Source organism: Syngnathus floridae, chromosome 7 (assembly GCF_059516105.1).
Source record: "Syngnathus floridae isolate MCC-2025c chromosome 7, RoL_Sflo_1.0, whole genome shotgun sequence".
NCBI lineage: Eukaryota > Metazoa > Chordata > Actinopteri > Syngnathiformes > Syngnathidae > Syngnathus > Syngnathus floridae.
Window position 1 is genome coordinate 13,129,635 of NC_142419.1, and position 21,123 is coordinate 13,150,757.

General features: G+C 41.9%; 1 protein-coding gene and 1 long non-coding RNA gene across 4 annotated transcripts in view; one reads left to right on the plus strand and one right to left on the minus strand.

The window, feature by feature from the left end:
* The window catches only part of slc8a2b (solute carrier family 8 member 2b), a 29,396-nt gene that overhangs the window by 7,805 nt on the left and 468 nt on the right, over positions 1–21,123 (minus strand). The window contains exons 2-6 of one of the 2 annotated variants that reach the window (XM_088381711.1): positions 6,419–6,489; positions 1,688–2,107; positions 1,103–1,240; positions 721–948; positions 207–587 (exon numbers count right to left, since the gene is read on the minus strand). In XM_088381711.1, the coding sequence (XP_088237837.1) occupies positions 207–587; positions 721–948; positions 1,103–1,240; positions 1,688–2,050 (1,110 nt within the window). In that variant the 5' untranslated portion in view covers positions 2,051–2,107; positions 6,419–6,489. The remainder of the gene's footprint in view (positions 1–206; positions 588–720; positions 949–1,102; positions 1,241–1,687; positions 2,108–6,418; positions 6,490–21,123) is intronic. The other variant, XM_088381712.1, reaches the window with a different exon arrangement.
* On the plus strand, positions 13,549–16,957 carry LOC148395362 (uncharacterized). Of its 2 annotated transcripts, none has more exons than XR_015859525.1 (4): positions 13,549–13,828; positions 14,022–14,433; positions 14,915–15,039; positions 16,457–16,957. It is a non-coding gene; the product is annotated as an uncharacterized LOC148395362 (long non-coding RNA). The 2 variants fall into 2 exon arrangements; XR_015859526.1 differs by having other exon boundaries at positions 16,564–16,957.

Sequence of the window (21,123 nt, forward strand, 5' to 3'; positions counted from 1 at the left end):
GGGGTGCAAAACATTCATTTGGACCTAAGAATATCTCAATTGGAAAATATCCAAAAGTCAATTATCTGGTCTGGCACATGGGCGGTTCAAGCATATTCTAAGGGAGGGGAGGCAGTGCCCCCACGACCCCCCCCACCCAGCTATGCCACTTTTCCCGACACCGCCATCAAGAAACATTTTCAACAATCATGTGTTCTGCTTCCTACCTCCTTGCGGCTCTCATCCAGCTCCCGACTGGTCTCCATATTGACCAAAGCGCTGTTGGAGTTGGGTAGGGTACCTCCAACGCCCATGGTCAAGGACCCGGCCGTAGCCGCGCCCACATTATTGCCCGCTGAACCGTCTACGCCGTGGTTCTCTGCAGGAACTACAGATCCTCCGCATGGCTGCAACTTGCTGTCGCCAATCATCTCCATACCGCCCTTATTGGGCGTCAGGTCTCCCTCCATCTCCACGACGATGCCGTGACGTTTGTCGGCACGGTAACGCTTGCCCATGTATTTGTAGAAGAGAAGACGGCGATCGGCGATCCAGGCCAGAATGACGCAAACTGGGAAGTAAAGTAGGGTCACCAAGGCCTCCCATACCTAATACAGGAAAAAAATTTAAATTCAGTTGCATTTAAACCATGATGACATTAATGCGACTGCTTTGCTTTTCTTGATTGACATTGCGTATTATTACATGGACCTCAAGTTGAATGCTAGTAAATAAATTCACCTCGACCACACCGGGCGACATGACGGACAGGATGAGGTAGAGCCAGATGTAGGCAAAGATGCTCCAGAAAGCGGTAATGAAGAAGACCCGCAAGTGTTTGATCTTGCGCACTTGGCCCTGTGGGATGACCCACACGCAAATGCCAATAATCACAAACATATTGAAGGCAGCACTGCCCACGATGGTGCCCGGTCCCAATTCGCCGGCCCTGAATTCGTGACCGCACACCTGCAGAGGTGGTGGAAATAGCATCTGTAAGTATTAAGTCAACTCTTGTACTTAAATAAAAATCAGCAAGTAAGTAAAAAAAAAAAAAAAATAAAATAAAATACAGACTGATGTGCTTAAGGAATAGCAATAGTGTGTGTGCTTATGTGTGTACCTCTATGACTGACAGCAGGATCTCTGGTGCACTGGAGCCCAGAGCCATTAGCGTCAAATTCGACACCGTTTCATTCCAGATTCGAACTGTTGCCACTGATGTTTCCCCGTTTGGCATGGTGATGGTCACCTCCTTCTCCTGTTGGTCAAACACACACACAACGATAATATAAGCATGCACGTAGATCAATTTAGAAAGGATTCAACTTTATTTAGATTGTCAAAAAGTACAAGGCAACAAAATGGAAATTGTACTAACTAACTGATCCTATACTCTTAAAATAACTGTGTTCAATTAATCCAATAAGTTCCTGTTTGGTTCCTCCTCGACTCCTGACGACCGGACTAAAAAGACTCAGCAATAATGAATAATAAATGATGTTTGTGAATCGTATTTGGCAACTTAAGTACATGCTCAAAATGAATCCCAGAAGCATGTGGCTCATTGCCCAAGGTTATTTTTGAACGCCGTGGTACAAGGAACTGCAAAGAAGTGCATTTTTGTGATCCCAAGGTGGCTTGATTTAAATATAAGTGAGGCAGTATTTGCTTATTTTTTGGATGAAGTTTGAAAAAGTGACCTCACCTGTGATGTAATGACCTCGATGGATGCCATGAAGCGGTCAGCGATGATGGAGACCCCCAGGAACATGTACATGAGAGACACAAAATAGACCACCGCCCGGGCGATCTGGTTCCCGAGGCCGGGCCGGTTGGGTCTCCAGACGGGCAACAGGATGCCCGGCTTGCACACCGTCACGTCATCGCACTTGCCCTTGGCTGGGACGCTGCTATTTCCATATGGCCCGGCGGAAGGCAGGGAGGAGGGCAGCACGGAGGTCGAGACCGCCGACCCACGCTGGGACTCGGATCGGCAGGGTGGCACGGAGGAGAGGAAGAGGAGGGCGAAGAGGAGGAGGGCCGGGGCGGGTGAGGAGAAGCGAGACATGGCGGCGCTACCTGGAGGGCACACGAAGGACGGCTGCAGGCAAAAGCGCTAGTTCACCTTCAAGAGAGAAAGAGATCAAATAAAATAAAAATATGGTAAGCCTTGTGTTTAAAATCTTTTCATTTTTTTGTATATTTCAGGGCACCTTTAAAAGTGGACTTTTTGTGTCCTTTTGGGTCTGGCTGCCATCTGCTCATAAAAGATAAGTGAATCTAAATTCAGGAGCCAAGATGTGCTCGTTTAGTGTCCACCCAAATTTTGTCTCTACCTAGTTGGACCACAGACTTCAAACTTGGTGCGACCTAATAAAAATATTTTGTGGTGTCATGACCTCGCCTCAGTATTATAACATCTTGACTCAAGGTCTCTTCATGATGGGAATCGTAGGTTTGCAAAAAAGAACAAATAAAATGTGTTTTGGTGAAAACCGCTTTTAAATCACAAGGAGTTTATGGTCATCCATTAAAGGTTAAGGGAGCGTGCAAGTGCTATCCATCCTTTTAATGAATAACCAAATAATTTCAAGAGGTGAGTAGAGTATTTGTCCAAATAAAAGAGGCTCATGACTCATTTGAGAAGCAAGCGGCATACTTTTTTGGCTCTTCTGAAGTTAAAAGAGAAAAGCTCCAATGTGGGTGAATTAACCCGTGACTGAATTGTTAAAGAAGCTCTTAAGCAATGTTATTGTTGTCATTTACATTTTATACACAGTAATTTGTCTCCATTTTGTTGTTGGTCCTTTCAATCTGTGTGCCTTCTTTCAATCTCGCTCTGTCCAATAACAATATCCATCACATTACAAATAACCAGAGGGAAGGGATTCAGATTCACTATTGTCTTTCAAATAAATAAAATAAACAAATGAAGCATGACTGGATTGACAAAACTGTGAGGGTGTTGATGGATCAGCGACGCACTGTTGCCATGCCGACAGGGGCAGAGATCCTGAGGGGCAAATCGATCGATGGTGGAGAGATGAGGGGGTTGTTTTTGAGAAAGCGAAAAAGACAGCAAAGCTTCATTTATCAACCGGAGGAGACAGAGCTGAGGGCAAAGCTAATTCATTCACGAGCAGACACACACAGAGAGCTTTAAAATGGAATAACATAAATAACGGAATGTATTGTGAATATATTGCTGGAGACCACCACCAAGGCCGATCAATTCTAATTTGGATCAGTTTCACATAGTTGCGATTCATTCATTGGGGTAAAAAGAAAAAAAAAGATCTAATCTTGCATATTGCCTCAATCCATCAGGTAATTTTCTGCTTGGTCTTGCAAACAGCGCTGACAACCACTGGCACAGTTAGAATATTTTTCTCTGGGGGGCGGGGTCATGGGGAGGCTAAGGGTATCTCAGCGGGGTTCGCAAAACATACAAAGAAAACATTTACAAAACAAAACTACTCTTCAAAAAATATTCATTATTTGACTTCAGTGTTGGTATGGCTCAGATTTTTCTTTGCATGTGTGTTTATTCATGACTGACCTGGTCAATTTAGTTTATGTTGCAATGTTTATTTGTATTTTGTTAACACCTTTGAAGCAGTATTAATGTAACACTATTTATGAATGTTGAAGTTTGATTGATGCATGAATAACAAGAGTTTATAGCAAAACATTCCGGCTATCGATTCAGCTCCCAATCATTTGTTCTGTAGTGTGAGTCTGCACACTTTTAGTTACAACGTGGCGCTCTGGAGAAGACTTTGTGACTGAAGCCATAAAAAAGCCTCTTAAAAGCTGAGAGTTGTGAGAACATTCATCTCTCTCGGGCATTGAAAAGTGGCATTGTGATGCACTTTGAGCCTCTCTGCACCTCATTTCGCTGTTTCTTTTTCCAAAGCGAAACACAAACACAGCAATGTACGTCAAATTGTCCTCATAGTTTGCAGGAAGTCTTTGGGTAGAGACAGACGCAGAGACAAACACGGAGCCGAGGAACTCTCTGCCGAGGGGAAGGGGAAGATTGTCTCTAAATTGGTAAATAATAAAGCTGCCTATTGGGCTCCCAACACACCCTGAAGTACAAATTTCACACTCTCACTACTTTTGCTTTGTCCAATTGTCATGGACAAAAGAAGAAAGCAGTTTATATATAAAAAAACTGCTTTCTTCTATTGTGCATGAGTACTGATGTCAAAATTGCAAAGTTGCTGCGAGACTGTGACAGTATCCATTGGCGACCAACCCTCCAAGGCATGTTGATTAATTAATGTGCAAGTCCCAAATGATCTAGAAACCTGTTGATTAAATATCAAAGAGACACATCAGACGGATGGAAAGCAATACAACATACAGCAGATGGTGCACACACACACACACAATACACACACGCGCCAAGTTGTTGTTTGGCCTCCAGGGTTCGTTCGTGCATGAGGGTGAGACCTAAACATGCCCGACAGCTGAGCTTCATCTGTGTTGTCCTCTCTGGGGACAATAACTTGTTTTCATATCCGGTGCCTCCAGCTGCTGTAAAGCTAACTGAACATTTTATGATGGCATCACTTCAGGCCTCCGATGGAAACATTAGATCAATTTTCTCTATATCTCATATGCCAACAGTAGTTTACTAATATAGTATCCCTCTCCTTGCTAAGATTCCTCAAGACTCGCACATATAAAAGAAATTTTACATTATGTCACAATAATAGGTGCCCATTGTTGTGACTGTCACACATGTTCTACAACGGATGGATGGATGGATGGATGGATGGATGGATGGATGGATGGATGGATGGATGGATGGATGGATGCATGGATGGATGGATGGATGGATGGATGGATGGATGGATGCATGGATGGATGGATGGATGGATGGATGGATGGATGGATGGATGGATGGATGGATGGATGGATGGATGGATGGATGGATGGATGGATGGATGGATGGATGGATGGATGGATGGATGGATGGAACGGTGCGTAACAAAGAGAAAAATACAAAACACATTAAATTGCAAATTTGAACTGAAATATAGATATTAAAACAGCAAAGTAAAATGGAAAAATTAACCTTTTGGTACATATTATTATTTTTTTCTTTTTACCCTAAAAATATTGTTTATTTTTCTTCATTTGATATTTTCTTCTAGTTTTCCTGGGCCGCTGCTCCACTTGAAAAAAATAAATAGCTTGTTGTAAAGCCTTGTACAATGACAATAAAGTATCTTTATCTGTTTATCTATATTCCAGGTCTAATTCTCTGTCCTCATATCCAGCCTAGATCTAGTTTTCTCATACTCCTGTGAGAACACTCAGGAGAGAAAACACAATTTTGACAACAACAAGCAACATTTATTTTATGCATGCACAAACATGCACACACACACAGTGTGAGTCGTCATGGAGACAGAGCAGGACACTTTGTGAGAGTGGAAAGTGCTTTTCAGGCAGTTTGACAGGTGCAATCTAAGAAAGAGCTGCTCTATTTTCATTAACTTAAGACTTTGTGCAGCAAAGCAAGCAACAAGCAAGCAATCCCTCCACCTGCCAAGTGTTTATTATTGTCATATCAATAACGTGAGCATTAAATGACTTCCAGTTTCATGTTTAATTTAACACCCTGCACTTTGACATATTGGAAATTTTCAGAGCAGAAAAGCACATTTGCAGACTCACAGCAGTGCGCTGTCACTTATAAGCCGTCTCTCCACACTCAGAATAAAATGCATAAAAGAGATTGAGATTTTGCCCACTGACTGTTAAAAAGAACCCGAGCAAATTTGTTGCATTACGTTCATCATACTAAATCATAAATTTCATTTGACTAAAGTGTCATTTTGCTGCTACTACTTTTGCTGACTTAGCCATTAGCATTTCTTTAACATAAAAAATCACTGCAACAATAGTCGTATTCACGCGCATGCTTGTTCACTAATGGCCTCTACAATGCTCATTCATCACAACTTGGCTTTGGCCACCTTTGAACATAATGAGCCATTATTGTTACTTTAACCCACAATGCACTGCGGTAGCCTGTTCAAGCCATCGACCTCTTTCTGGCTGGTTGAGTCACAAGTGTCAATTGCGGCCTAGCTGGATGGCGTAACTGTGCGAAACAGCTTCACGCACGGGCTGTTATTGTGTTTCGGCACCATTGTGAATGCTCCTTTTGTTCGGAAATTGATTGACAGTTAGAGAAGTGGGTCAGAGAAGTTTTGAAAGAAAAAGTTTAGTAAAAAGGACGTTGTGTAAATTGGAAAATACAAATGCCATTTCAGTGAATTGGTTGAGAACAGAGTGTGAGTACTTTTGTCACTTCAAGTTCAGGCTGACAGACAGCTAGGGGGTAAAAAGTCAAAAAGTGGACTTTGATTGTCAGTGTGAAAGAGTCTAAGTGGACATGAAAGTGGTCAAAATTTACCAATATTCTTTGGTGCTCTTTCTTCCACTCTGGGGCCACATAGAAATTCTTTCCAATCAGCAGTCGGTCAACTGCAGGAAAGAAGAACGAGAGATGACTGAATGAAAACCTTTTAGCTTTTAAATTAAATCACCATTTCGAGTTTCGGTGCCTATGTGAGATGCCCAAAAATGGTGTGATTATCAGAAACACGAGAGTTACTTTTGCAATAAAAGAATCAGGACGAGGACAATTCTTTGCTGATTTTTTTTTTTTCTCCTCCCGCGGGCTTAATCAAGTGACATAAAGGTCTGAGTAGCTAAATGTCGACCCAAACGCTATCGGGTGACATTATTGAGTCGGAAGACTTTAAAGTTCACCTCCCAATTATGTCCAGATTGCAGCTGATACCCCCTGATTGATGACCTTTTTAACGGAAATCTTGTTTAAAAGTCTAAAAAAAAAATTGCCATCAATGTTTTACTAGCAGAGTTAAACCCAGACGGCATATCAAATTCATTAAGGGGAATCAAGAGAAAGTGACTCTTTCAGTGAGGCTTAACAATGACTCATCTAACCGCCATCCACTTCTTGGATCGTTTGTGGATCAATGGGGTAGCAGCCCTTGAGAATTTCCCGTTGTTAAGATGCTATGATATAATAGATGCACTGCCCTCATCATTATGTGAGTACCCTGCAATAAGCCAAAGCTCAACAATCTCATAATCAGCTCATTTGGAATGACATTTTTGCCGCAAGCTAAATGTGCTCATTACTGACCATCTTGGTGCAGAGAAAAGACATATGTGAACTGCCACTTGTTACTCACCCATGGCTAAAATAAAAACAAGCTAATCTTACTATATCCGATTTTTTTTAAAATTAGAGATAGGTTTTTATAATATCACATTATTATGTACAGAATTTTTACCCCAAAAGTGTAAATAAATAAACATAAATAAATAAATTCGCTCTTTTGTTTCCTTGCTAAGTGCTAACTAACAAACTAAGTAACAAAACACAGAACAGGTAATCAAACTCGGTGTGTTTCTAATCACTTTGGGGCAATGGCTTCTCTGCCCCACATTACAAAAGACAAAATTGCAATTCAACTAGTTCCTACGCAAAAACACATGGGACAAAGCATTTTTTCAAGTTTAATATAACAAATTCAAACTCATAATGATGCTTCTCTGCCAATTTGGGGCAGATAACTACTCTGCCCCACCCGACCGACACATCCACCTGTTGCTAGGCAGAATATATGGGGCACATCCCATTTAAATGCAAATCTGTTTGCATTATGTTAACGGGATGTGGGATGCGAAATGGCTACAGACCGCCAGAAAGCTAGATGAATAAACGTTAGGTCAGCAACCCGAGACACTGTCACTTGTAGAGATAACCTTGCGCGTGTTATTCATCTTCGGTGTTTTCCTCTGAGCAACACAAGTGATTGTGATTGACAGGTCAATGACTTCATAGCCCTTTTACACACTGTTAAGGTAATAACCCGCTTCACTGGGTTCTGAATAAATTGCACAGCTCGCTGATGCACCCCGGGAAAGAAGCTACTTCCATATAAAGCTGGAAATTCTATTAACTGTATGTAATGCATAAAATTAAATATCAAGAAAATTATTATTTATGGAGTTATAATATGACAACACGTAAACAAGCTGTATTAGTCTTTATTAATCAGGCCAAACATGGTTAGGGAGGCTTTCTTACTCCAAGAATTGTTTTTATTACCAATTATTTATTGTCTTTATTTTGTCACATTTCTTTTGGTTCAACTGCTTCCAGTAGTGTGTGGAGATTTTAGATTGTTTTTATCTGATCAGATTTCAGCTGTCTAATCTGCATGGAGTGAGAGGATCAGCAGTGGTTGGCCCGTGTAATCTAAACTAGATTAGCAACTGCCACTGCTGAAGAGTGAAGAGAGGAAGCAGAAGAAAAGGCAGACAAGCAGGAGAAAATGTCAGCCACCGACATAAACATTGAGTAATTAGGAGCGCTTGAAGCTGATTGGAGATGAATACAATTAGCGGCAAATGAGAGCAGGGTTGCTCTAAAAAGGAACACATCACTGGCGGCTTTATGTAACTGGCTGAGTGTGAAGCAGCTACAGAAGGACACGTCTTCTTCATCCCCCTCGTCCTCATTATAGGGACTGTGGGAACTGATAGACTGAACAACAGTTTCTGACAAGGTCATTGAAAGCGTGCTTCGGCCCACTCGACTCAGGATGTCGGATACGTTTGGCGAGCGTAAATGCTCTAATGGCTAACCGAGATGGGAGGATACTAGATTTAAAAAAAAATAAAGCTACAAAATGTGATAATTTGACGTTATCAAAAAAAAAAAAAAAAACAATACAAGATTGCATTTTTTTAATTCTAATAGATATCATTCTATCGAAAAAATATGATGCAATCATATTTTTCGGATGCTTGAACATTCTAATAAAGGAGTGTTTCTGTCCTTGAACATGCATGCGTTGACGCAAGCCTTAAACAAGTTGAAGCGGAGCATCTGCCAGCCCATCAAAGTGCGTTTACGAGGACACGGCTGAGTGCAAAGCATTTACTCGACTCTAGCTCCCAATCTGAGCGGTGGGTGAATGAGATGCCGCAGCGAGAGAGCCTGAGAGGGACACCCACGCCAGCTGGAAAAAAAAAATCTTGGCGGCGGATATGTATGGATCTTGTCTTTCATCACAAAATAAAATGAAATTGAAACATGCTGCTGGAAGCCATAAAAATGGCAAGGACCATTTTGGCTTCGTTTTCTCTGTTTACACTAGAACATGGGCAAACCTTTGCAGGGCATGTTTGATTTTTTTTTTTTTTAAATCTGTCAAAATATTAATCATAAAATATTATCATCAATTTTAATTAAATTCAATGCTACCAAGGAGGTGAGATTTTAAGAGGCGTCTTTTTTCAATCAGAAAGAAAAAAAACATAAAATAGGACATCCTTCCATCTCAATTGAGCTTCAAACTGAATCAAAACTAGATTGGAATGGAATACCTGCCAGTGTAAAGTGAGGAAATTAGAGTGCGGCAGTGAAAAACACGGAAATCCACTTCTATTTAGCATTCCTCCTCCTTTTTTTTGTCAGCATCATTCTTTTACCCTCACCTCCCTCTGGTTGCTCTGTAAACTTTGTTTTGTGTGAGCGTGTGTGTGTGTGCACGCAAATGTGTCGAGACATTCATCTCCCTCCAGCCACCCTCAGTAATTACAATGGTCCCGGTTTCTCACTCTGCCCTCATTTGTTTCCAGAACCAACACGAAAGATGTGTGTGCATGTGTGTGTGAGTGTGTGTGTGTCCTCATCATTATGCTTGATACATGTGTGAATGTGTGTGGCAATCAGCCTGCAGTCATTCGCATTTAGATGAGATTAGATAACCTGATTGGGGGATTTGCATTGATGGAGGACTCTCTCATACACAAGTGCACACAGACGCACACACACACGCGTATACACACACACACCAAAGAGAGACACTGGAGTCATGCTGATGCAAGAAAAGAACATAAACACGGCAAAGTGGAAAAGAAGAGGATGAAAGAAGAGGAAGGAAAGAGCATCTGCAGTCAAGTCGTGTACAGAAGACAGAGAAACGTTGGAATTGCCTGTGTGTTTTCAGGCATGGCTTTTCGAGATTTGTTTTGTGGGTCTATGCATGTCTATTTTCTGAAATGAAATTGGCTAAAGGGGTCTAATTTTTCTGAAGAAAAAAAAAAAAGAATATTAGTGTCATGTTTATGGCTTGTCATCAAAGGTTTGTCGCCCACAAGCAAATCTCTTGCAATTTTTCCGTCTTGTAAACGTGGAAGCATTAGTATTACATTAAGCATTACAAGTTTTTTGCATAAGGATTCCTCGAAATTGTCAAAACAACTACTTCAAACCAAAGTACAGAGTTTTTATATTAGCTCACATTTGCAAGTGTACCTAATGAATTGTCTGCTGCTGCAAATACACGTGTGTGTAAACGTGTGATTAGACAGGTTACAAAGCTAATTGGTGATAAAGATGAACATCTCATACCATCTTTGCTTTTTAAGACCTCATTAGTGTGTGTGTCTGTGTGAGCTAGTCAAGCGCCCACAAGGCCCAAAACATCTTAAACTCACCCAGGGTGCGCGTACAAGCATGTGTGCATATACACACACGCGAGACATTAGCCACCAATTAAATCCTTGTATGAATAATAGTGTCTTGCTGTGCATATGAACATGTGTGTGTGTGTGTGCACGGACAATTCCCCTCTGGCCTTCTCCCGGGAAGCCAATTAGGAGGCAGCAACCCCATACTCCGCCCATCACTGTATCTGGGCAGAAATCATCAGAGACATATAAGGTTTATGAATCATTGTCGCCGTGACGACACCATGCAAACTGGTGACTAGTGCAAGTGTACATAATACCGGATGTATGGGAAATATTAACAAGAGCCACTTATACAGACCCCAACTTGCTCCTCTTGCACTCTTGCGATAAGCAGCTTGATTGAAATTACCCGATTACGCTAAAGTGTCTTCTATATCGCTTGCCCATCTCGCACGCACCCAATTGCTCCACTAGAACAGAAGCGGTTGTCCAGCCTTGTCTGGATTGCTCAGTTCATTATCTGGTTATGCTCAACTATCTTCATAAGTACTGCTAAAAAAAATAATAATAAAACAAAAAAATTGATAACCATGACATCATCTATTTGGACCAGATTGTTTAGAACCTGCTTTCCAATGAAGAAACCTGACATATTGACTTTCACCCACACACCTGATGTTAGAGCACCCTAAAGGAGACTTATTGATCAAACTTAAAATATTCAGCTGTTATTGATGTGCATGATGCTTTATCGCTCGCCCCCGATAAAATCAGGCATGACATGACTGGATGCCAGCACTCAGGAAGACGTCATGGTTTCATCCAGGCAGCTAACGAGGTACGAGATGCAATCGGGCTGTGAAATGAACAGAAACACTGCAACCAATTGGACGTGATTGATGAGACCGGTGTGTGTTTGTTTACATGTGTGCAGGGAGGCAAGACAATATTGCCAGGAAGCAGATGTCTGTCCATTCACATACACACTCAATGTAAAGATGTTATCATTGCTTTTTCTGCACAAAGAAAACACAAATTGTCAACAGCTATCTTATCAGTGACTTATATATTAAAAATATCAAATATATTTTCTGTCGATTTACATATACACACACATTTGTCCATTCACACGCTTACACATTATACGAGGTTGATTTCCCCGACTCAAACTCATGGCTGCCCTGAAACCAAAATACAGAAATCCAATTATGATTATGTTTCAACTCTTTTAAGAGCATCCAAACATGATTACATCATTTGATCTCATCACGTTGACATGTGACAGGACACAGCTTCCCTTCGGGAACGCAATTAGGCCTGTGTGCGTGTGATCGTTTGCTTTGGTTTGGTTCCATCTTGAAATCCTTTAACACACTATGCACTGCATTGATGCTCATTTGAAATTCACCGACCCTGATGTGTGTTACGACTTGGCACTTGAGATGGAGTGTGTGGGCGGGTGCCCACAGAGGCAGACCGTAACAAAAGATGAAACCTTGCTCACAATGTAGAAGTGGTGGACGTGTGTGGAATCCCATCGCACGCTGCACCTTGACCATAAAATGCTCGCTGTGTATGCGTGCAATTACCCAAGCAACAACATGATTTTAAATGAAACTTAAATTGAATCTCAGCAGTCAGTGAAACAGAAAGTGGTGTGCTATACTCTCATTTATCTTGTTGTAGCTTATATTACATGACAGTGAACACAAATGTAAATACACACACATGGTCAGGTGCATAAAGTCACACACGCATGTGAAAATTGCTCCGACAGCATATTCAAAGGTTTCCGCCTGCTTAAGCATGAACTGTTAAGCTAACATCCATTTTTATCCTCTGAAGACAAAAACCAGAGCAAAAGTGACTCACACCAACATCACAAACCGCACAGACCAGAAGCGACAATGCAAACTGTACCAAAGAGGCCAGTAAAAATTAAAATGCAAACCACAGACTCACTGCAGTTTGGCTTTAAACTGTAGTGAGCTCTGCTGAGTGTATGAGCAAAAGTATTGACCTGCTTCAGATCAAACTACAAGAGCATAGGTGTCAAACTCAAGGCCCGGGGGCCGAATACGGCCCACCACCTCATTTTATGTGGCCCGCAAAAACAAATTGTGCATCGACTTCATGTGTCAATACTAAAATTACAAATTGTTTTCACTTTTAAGAAATAGAGATATTGCTAGCAGTTTTATCACTATTCATCTTTTAAAAATATTTGAACAGTTTTTACTAGTCTCTGATTTCAAAGGAATCGAAGGAAGGAAACTGCGGCCTGTGACAAAAATGTGTTTGACACCCCTGTACTAGAGATAAAACAGTAAACATGAAAAAATACTTGTATTTTGGAGCATCCATCATAACTCAAGTCATTAAGCATAGGTGTCAAATAGTCAAAGTAAAAACCTGAGCCGGCAGGTAAACGAGCTCCATGGGACAGTCGTGACTTTGATTGGGATGAACGGTGAAGAACAAGACAGTGAAGAACAAAAACGTGACCAATTATTTTTGTTCACAGAAGGCCTCTGTTTTAAGCGTTAAGGATGCAGCAGCTTGTCTTCGAGACGAGCCAGGCAATGGTGGACAGAGGTCCCTTGTTATAGCAACTCGTATAGCGACAGATTAATCGAAGAAGCGCTGATAGGAGAAAGAATGAGCTGTCAGGTGCTATTATGGCCGAGCGCGGGCTTGGAGTAGTGGCAAAAAAGCAGCGCGTAAACGGATAAAACAAATGAAAGCTTCAGCTTGTTATGGTTGTTGCTGTAAAGTTGTAATGTTGAAGTATAAAAGAGACAGACGCTCATGTCGGGTGGGAAGCAGCAGGCAATTATTAGTAGATGATTCATGAAGACTCAACAGCCAATCAGATAATCCCTTACGAGTCACATGACTCTGGTCTCAAATGTTCTTCTGCCATTGTCCATCTGTACACCATAGACTCTTGCTATCATCCATTCTCTTCATCATTGATCTGGATTTCAGTACAATCGTCTGTTTGTCCAACAATCCACCATTGATCCATCCATTTATTCATCTCTCCAACCATCCATCACTCTGTCCAGCAATTCCGTTAACCATCCATTATCATCCAACCATCACCTATTGAGGTGACAAAAAAAAACGATTCACAATCACACCCACGTGAGCTTCTGTTTTACCGCCATCGATTACGTGCCGATTGGATCTAGCACATCCGAGGCCTAAAGCGCCGACTTTCACGCCGACTTAAATGAAGATTGATTTTAACGATGGTCTGAAGTCATCCACGACCACACGGGAGACATCATGTTAGCAGCGTGTGAGTATCATCGATTTACTAATGCTTTCTCTTAGTGAGACAATTATGCTAAATGCCATCAAAGTACAAAGCGATGACTCATTTGCATAACAATTATGTCATTGATAAATGAAAGCAGGAGGAAAATCATAATATTGGTTTAAACCATAACAATCTACACATACAATTTGTCATCTCTCCAAACTTTAACAAGATGGCTACAAACTGCACCAGGACTGACCCGAAGGATCCTTGGCAAACATTCAGCGCCTTGATGGAAAAAAGTAACTAAAAGTAAATCAAGTCTTGAGTGACAGAGCAGAAGGCACTTGTTCTGGCAGCTGCAGCTCAAGGGAACAACTTCCTGAAGCTGACGGATGACTTCCCAAAGTACAAATCAAAGCAGATTCCCCTCTGAGACCTGCCACCGGGGTTACAAGCATCTGAACCAGTCCATCACTCTGTGAGGTGAAACCAGCGGAGGGTGAAGGAAAAAAAAAAAAACACGAGGATGAAGAACATGATGAGCATCGGGGATCAGGGGCTGACAGGAGCAACACACACTAGCGCACGGGCACACAGATGTTGTGAAGTCCTGATGGGAAAGTGATGGACGATACAGAAAGGTCTCAATAAATCTTTCAGATGTGTTCTGTATGTGAGCATGTGACTGAAGACATGGAGATGTGGCAAAGTGAAATTATTTGGTGGCAAATTTTTGGGGTGTGTATTGATAAAGCAAAAACCTTTTGAATTATTTTTTTCCCTGGTGGGAGCACGGTAAGGCATGTTGTGCGTGTATGTGTAGCTTTGTTGTTTAATCCAGGTGGTCTCGCAGCAGGTGCATGCTTCATCAGAATGTTCTCTCTTATTGCGTCATTCACCCTGACCGAGTTACTAACCAAACACACACACACACACCGAAGAAATGCGCACACGTTTGCAATCCATTTGTTTGCCAAGCTCATTCAGCATTTCATCTACTTTTAAACGCAGCCAATAAAATGCCAAACTACTGTAGGGCAATAAAAATCCTAATGAATCACTTTGGAAAACAAGTGAGTAGATGTTTGAATAATTAATTCATTTACTCTTTTTTTTTTTTAGTTCCTGTCACACACAAGATATTTGGCCAAATTCTAACCTTGTGGAGTTAACTTGCTTGTTTTGTGTTGTAATGATGAGTCATCAAACTCAGCCGCCATGCTCCGCCCACGCGCAATGATTAAAAAGTAAGCATTTTCACAATTTATTGTCTTAATCTATATTGTAGTAGTCAGACAAAAATCCAGTACAGGTTTCCCTTAAAAAGACACCTGGAGATGTTCCAAACACCCAATGATGACTGCTTCCAACCAAAAAGATCTTCTCGAGACGTTTTATGGGTTTCCTCGTGATAGGCGCGTCTATAAAATTTCATGATTTTCTGTCTTAAAAAAAGTTATCTGAGTTATCAGCGTTTTGTTTTATGGTGAATCATCAAATTTTACTGCAATGTTTCACCCACAGACAAGAATGAATGCTCATACCCGTCCAAATTTAGCAGTGCCCATTTATCTAGTAGACTTTTTGTAAATTTGCTAGCAACTGACAGAATGGAGGACTCGAGTCATATGACTTGAACACGAATCGACTCAAGTCACTAATTTTATGACTTGCTTGCAAAACACAGCACAGAGCTTAAATGATAATCATGTTGTCTTATTGGGCAAATGCACCCGGCCAGTCGTAAACGTGGACAGGAAGCAAGGGATAAACGTTAGGGGCCTTCCATCTTGTGTACGAGTGCCCCGGGTGTCTGAGGGAGCTGCAGCGTGCTCATTACCCGGACGACCGCCGCCCCCGGGGATGATGCGGCATGATGCAAGACGATGTGTCATACACACGCTTGCACACGCAAAGATAGACGCTGAAAGAACGTTAAAGGGAAGTCAACCCCCAAATTTTCTTTGCAATATGTTCTCTGCAACCCAAATAGTCGAGACGGAGAGTTCTGATTAATGTTTGTGGAATATGAATTAAACAGGCAAAAGGCACCTGTTTCTAAGCCACCGCATTGGGCGGCCATTTTGCCCTTTTCTGTCAACTGAAAATGACATCACGGTTGCTCAGGTCACAACCAATCAGGGCTCACGAGGTTTCTGAAGCTGAGCCGTGATTGGTTGTGACACCTGGGATCTGTGATGTCGTTTTCAGTTGAAGTGGCAAAATGGCCGACCCTTGAGATGGATAAAAACGAGTATATTTTGCTGCCTCATGTTCCACAAATGTAATATTAATCAAAATACCGTGTTTAGATTAGTGGGGGCCCATATAACATACCTAATGTAAATAAAATTGTGATTTAACACAAAAATAATACAGCAAAGGAGGATACAGAGGGCCACAAAATGTCAAAACAATTTAGTAGATCATGCGCAAACCATGCAAAAAATGTTCGAGCGAAAATACGATGTAGTTCCCGCTATTTGGGATTTTAGTAAATCAGGCCCGAGTGTCAAGTCAGCTCCAGGCTCCAGTGGAGTCCACCCTAAGAGAGGTTCTAATTCATGCTTTTGTCTGAGCTTGACCCACTAGTTCTCATCTCATGGGCCAAGGGCGACGGCAAAATCGCTCATCTTAATTGACCAGACTTTCCTTTTATTCCAGTGAGTCTCACCGCCCCCCAGCCAGCGGCCAGCAGATTGACTCATGAATCCACCCTTGACACCACCACCCCTCTTTTTATTTTTTTGTCTTTCTTGTCACCCTCACAGAAGACATTCCAAATTTGCTCTGAGAGAGAATAACGAGCAATTTAAAAGAGCGGCCCGAACTCAACGTTGTGACACGCTGACAGGTCCATTCGATGAGAAAGAGGGAACGCGCCGACCAGGACGTGGAAGGCTGACACGAGCAATAAAAAGAGCTTCACACATATGCACGCACACACTATTGCATATCCTTAGAAGCCTTCCTTCGGAAAGTTTCCCAGCAATAAACTAACCCCAAGAAAACCTCACTTTGATTCATCTTGATAGACTATTTGCTTGCTTCAGTTGGTGCTGCTGTTTTGGTTAACAACAGCACTCAAATGGGCAGATCATTGTAATAGCTTCCGTGAATTGATGTAATTACAGTTACTACTCGTTGAGAAATGGTGGGCGTTAAATTGCGAGAGGGGTTCAGTAATTTGATTAATACGGGCTCAGCTGCTATTTTAGTTCGCAACAGAGCCCAACTCCAAATGGGCCTGGCAACTAATTCTTAAACATGAATAGCTTTTTTCTTTAATGGGAAAAGAGACGTCGTCATTTTCCAACTAACTGGGAAGCAAGATGGCTCCAAGGCTTCAGCGATAATGACTCACAGATCATGATGGGATGTAAGTGAAGTGTTACACGTGGAGATGAATTCAATCAGTGCACGATGCACACACTTACACACAAACAGCTGCAATAATCCTTGGCTTTAAATAAAGCCCGCAATCTGCTCTGTAAAAACCATCTTGGCGCTGGTGGAATTACGTGATCCTCTTTACCGCAATGACTTCTTGGCATCCATTCATCGTCAATTTATTCAACTGGCATTATTATTATTATTGTTTCGGTCATAGTTCAGCTCTATCCCAAGGGGACGCTCCAAACTAAACCGCAAACTACAGCATGATGATGCTCATTCAAAATTAAATTAGAATTAGAACCCAAAGATTCCCTGAATTCAGCCTTAACATAGTACGGAGCAAACGAAAAGGTGTGTCTGTGATTTCAGAGGAATTTAAATGACTGAGAATAACCATAGCATTGAATTGAGCCGAGATGTGTATTGTATCACCTTTAGTGATGACCATGCAAAATGCTGAACACGGTCTCCAAAGCTCCATTTTAGTTGAGCGAGGCGTATCATCGACGGCTGTAAAAAGTCCATCTGGCCCTCAGTCGAACGCTTCCCTGATTCGTGATCGGATACTGTGAAGTCACACAGGACGTTTTACTCGCAGTTTTGCCAAATATTCAGGACAGCACGTGTGATGCAATATGCAAATGAGCACATAGGAGGTAAAGCATGCTAGTCTTGGTGGCACTTTGAACACTGTTGGGACAAAGGACAATTGTATATTTTTAGGCATGCTAATGACTTGCTGTTATTGTTTACGAGCCTTTCATGGCCAGCAAACAAACCTCCTCGTCATTGACCTTCACCTTCACCACGGCGGTTGCTGATAGCATGATGCTGCTAACGAGCATTATCAGCGAGTAACAGACACAATACATCAAATCAGCTCTCTATTGGAGTGCACGTCTCCGGCTGGCTTTTCAATCAATTGTTCTCTCTTCACAAAACGAAAGTTGTCATTTGTGACAAACTGTAATTGAACCTCTGCCAAGACACAACAGTTGGCAATCATTCACCGCATCAGCACCGAGGCTCAGCTGTCAACAAAAAGTGCCCCAAAGCACCATTTGATTTTTCATGGTGCAATCACCTGATAATTAAATCAAATTAGCTCATTGTTGCGTATCAAGCGCCAGAGGGTTGCATTACACGACAACTTCCAACAACTTGACAATACAATACAACACATACGCATCAACGCAATGTCAACAACATTCCAAGGATGGAGCCTGAAGGCATCTTACATAAGGCACTTCTACTTGTATACATTTTAAGCTCCTTGTAATGTGCCATAACCATATGGCAAAACATTACCACTCATATGGATCATCTGGGGTACTAATCTGCCCACACACAAACGCACAAACACAAACACACAGCATGTGGTTACAAGAAGATGGTTCAGCTGGTAGCAGATCAAAGATAAAGATCTATTAAAGCATAAATTAAAAGGATGATCTTAAAGAAAACATGGGATCTTTTTTAATCAAATTCCTAGGTGCCTTAATCAAATGATGCTAATATTGTCGCTAACATGGTCTACATCCTACAAGACACTCAACATCTTAAGTATTCGTTTTTGAGACCATGACGGTGCAACTTTAGGATGATGAAATCAAGAAAGGGTTACTCAGTGATTCTACTTAAGCAACCTTTCCAATTCCTCTGTTGACTTATGTTTAAGAAAAAAAGCAACGAGCAAGAAATCTAGTGACTCAGCGCCGTTATTGGAGACTCTCTGAATGATGCTTGCAAAAAGCCTCTGCAGCCCCAATAAAGCAAGATCCCATTAAGATTTTTATTTTATTTTCACATAGAGGGAGCCTTTCATCACCAAGTCGGTAATTACATTTTATCACTTAATGTAGGGAATCTCTGCACGTGTCGCAGACAACTCTGACCATGTCAACAATTTTATCGAGCAATGTGCCGAATTCGCTCATGTTAACCTGTGCTAACATGATAGCGCTGATTAGCCTTTGGCTTTAACATGACAGTGTTTTTGTGTAGTCTGGCAAGGTAGAAGGTAGTTCATGTAGCCTCAGAGGGGTGAAACTATGTAAATGAGTCACAGGGCTGCAGGTAAGTGGTGGCGAGTGGAAACAGTCGGTCGGGAAATCCCCCGAGAGCCATGGGATGAGGTATGGGGCTGTCGTTATTTCACGGGAGTGGGTACAGATAGAAGAGTTGAAGCGGAGGAAGCGTGGAGTGTGTAATTACAAGGACAGGAGGGGAGGGGAGAAGGTGGAGTTCGAATAAGGAGACAAGGAAGTGTAGTTAAGGATAAGGAGATAAGGAAGCAAGAAGCTGCAAGCGGAGAAGGATATAAGGAGGTGAGGTTTACAGAGCAGGACAAGGAAGAGGGAGGAAGGTGATGCAAGGAGATGGAGATATGAGAGAGGTGGAGGAGGGAGGGAAGGAGATGGGGGAGGTAGGAAGGTGTCGTTAGAGACCAGGCAGTGTGGTTAGGATGAGGAAGCAAGGATGGGAGGAGGAGGCAAGGAGGTGAGGTTAAGGGGATAGAAAGGCATAGGAAAAAGAGGAGGTGTAGTTTGGAGGAGGAGGAAGGATGAGGAGGCAAGGAGGTGTAAATAAGAGAAGAGGATGAAGAAGGCATTGAAAGACAGAAACATTAGGGGAGGAGGTATATTTAGGAATGAAGGTGCAAAAGGAGGCATGAACATGTTTTGACGGTGTGAAATGTGTGTCAGCCAGAAGGAAAAATGAAGCAGGATGCAGGGAGGGCGGGGGGAGGGAAGGACTGAAGGTGGAATAGACCAGCAAGTGGGAACGATAAGGGGAGGGGGCGAGCAAGAAGGAAAGGCGGATGAGGGAGAAGAGGAGGAAGGGAGGGAGGCGTAATGAACAAGTGGGACAAAAAGCTGCATAAGCACGTTTGACAAGTCATCAGTCACTACAGCAAATGAGCGGCGCATTTCATTTATACGCTTTCTGCTCTACACACGCCCGTCAAGGAAGGTAAGAAAGGAAGGAAGGAGGAAGGGAGGGAAGGAGGTGAGCGAGATCATGGATGAAACATCACAAGGAGGAATCAAGGGAAGCCCCAGAAAGCTGCAGAGAGAAGAGAAGGGGGAGGGAAAAGCTGCGTAGGGATACCCTGCTGCAAGGATCTCCTCTTCCTCCTTCTCTTCCGCTCCCCTGCATTGATGCTTCAGGAGTGCAGAGGTGACCCAATAAAGGCCAAAAATGTACATGATATATTCTATCACAAATAGACGTGACACAATTATTCACCAGGTGCAAAAAAAAACAAATATTCCAAGTTATGAGCATAAGAATTCTACTATTCCACTGCAACACTTTCAAACATCCAAATGCTTTGCCCTAATTAGTCAAGGATAAATTATGCATTAAAGAAAAATAAGCGTCTCCCTCAAATAAACACATGCGTTTTTTCTATCATAAAAGTCAAATAACAAGTGTAATTATGTAATTTTATGCACACTACCATTCGCAAACAGACATGAAAAAGTCAAGAAACCCTTTGCTAACTGCAAACCAAAACAGCAGCACCTAGTGAGTCAGGTAGTTCTCATTATAGTCCCTAAAAATGCTAAAAAGTCCAGCATCTATATAAACATACTACAATTATTCTTAGTGCCTCCGCCAATCTGCAGTTGAGTCAAAGAACATCCACACCATGTGTGAACATTTTCCAACATTAAAATCATTTATAATATCTTGTATGATTGTAATGGTATCGATGTTTTCTCACGTCAACAAGAGCGCAATTGCAGGCTCATGCATGTCTGTGACGCGCATGCGCACAGCTGTCAAGCTGTCCTAAGATTTATAGAAAGTGTTTGTCTGCATGTGCAGCACTTGATTTATTTCCATATTTAACATGAACCAAATCCTTTTATGCTGTTTGATTTATTACGCTTCTCCCGTGTTCAGTATGCAAATCAGCTGGCGTCTCA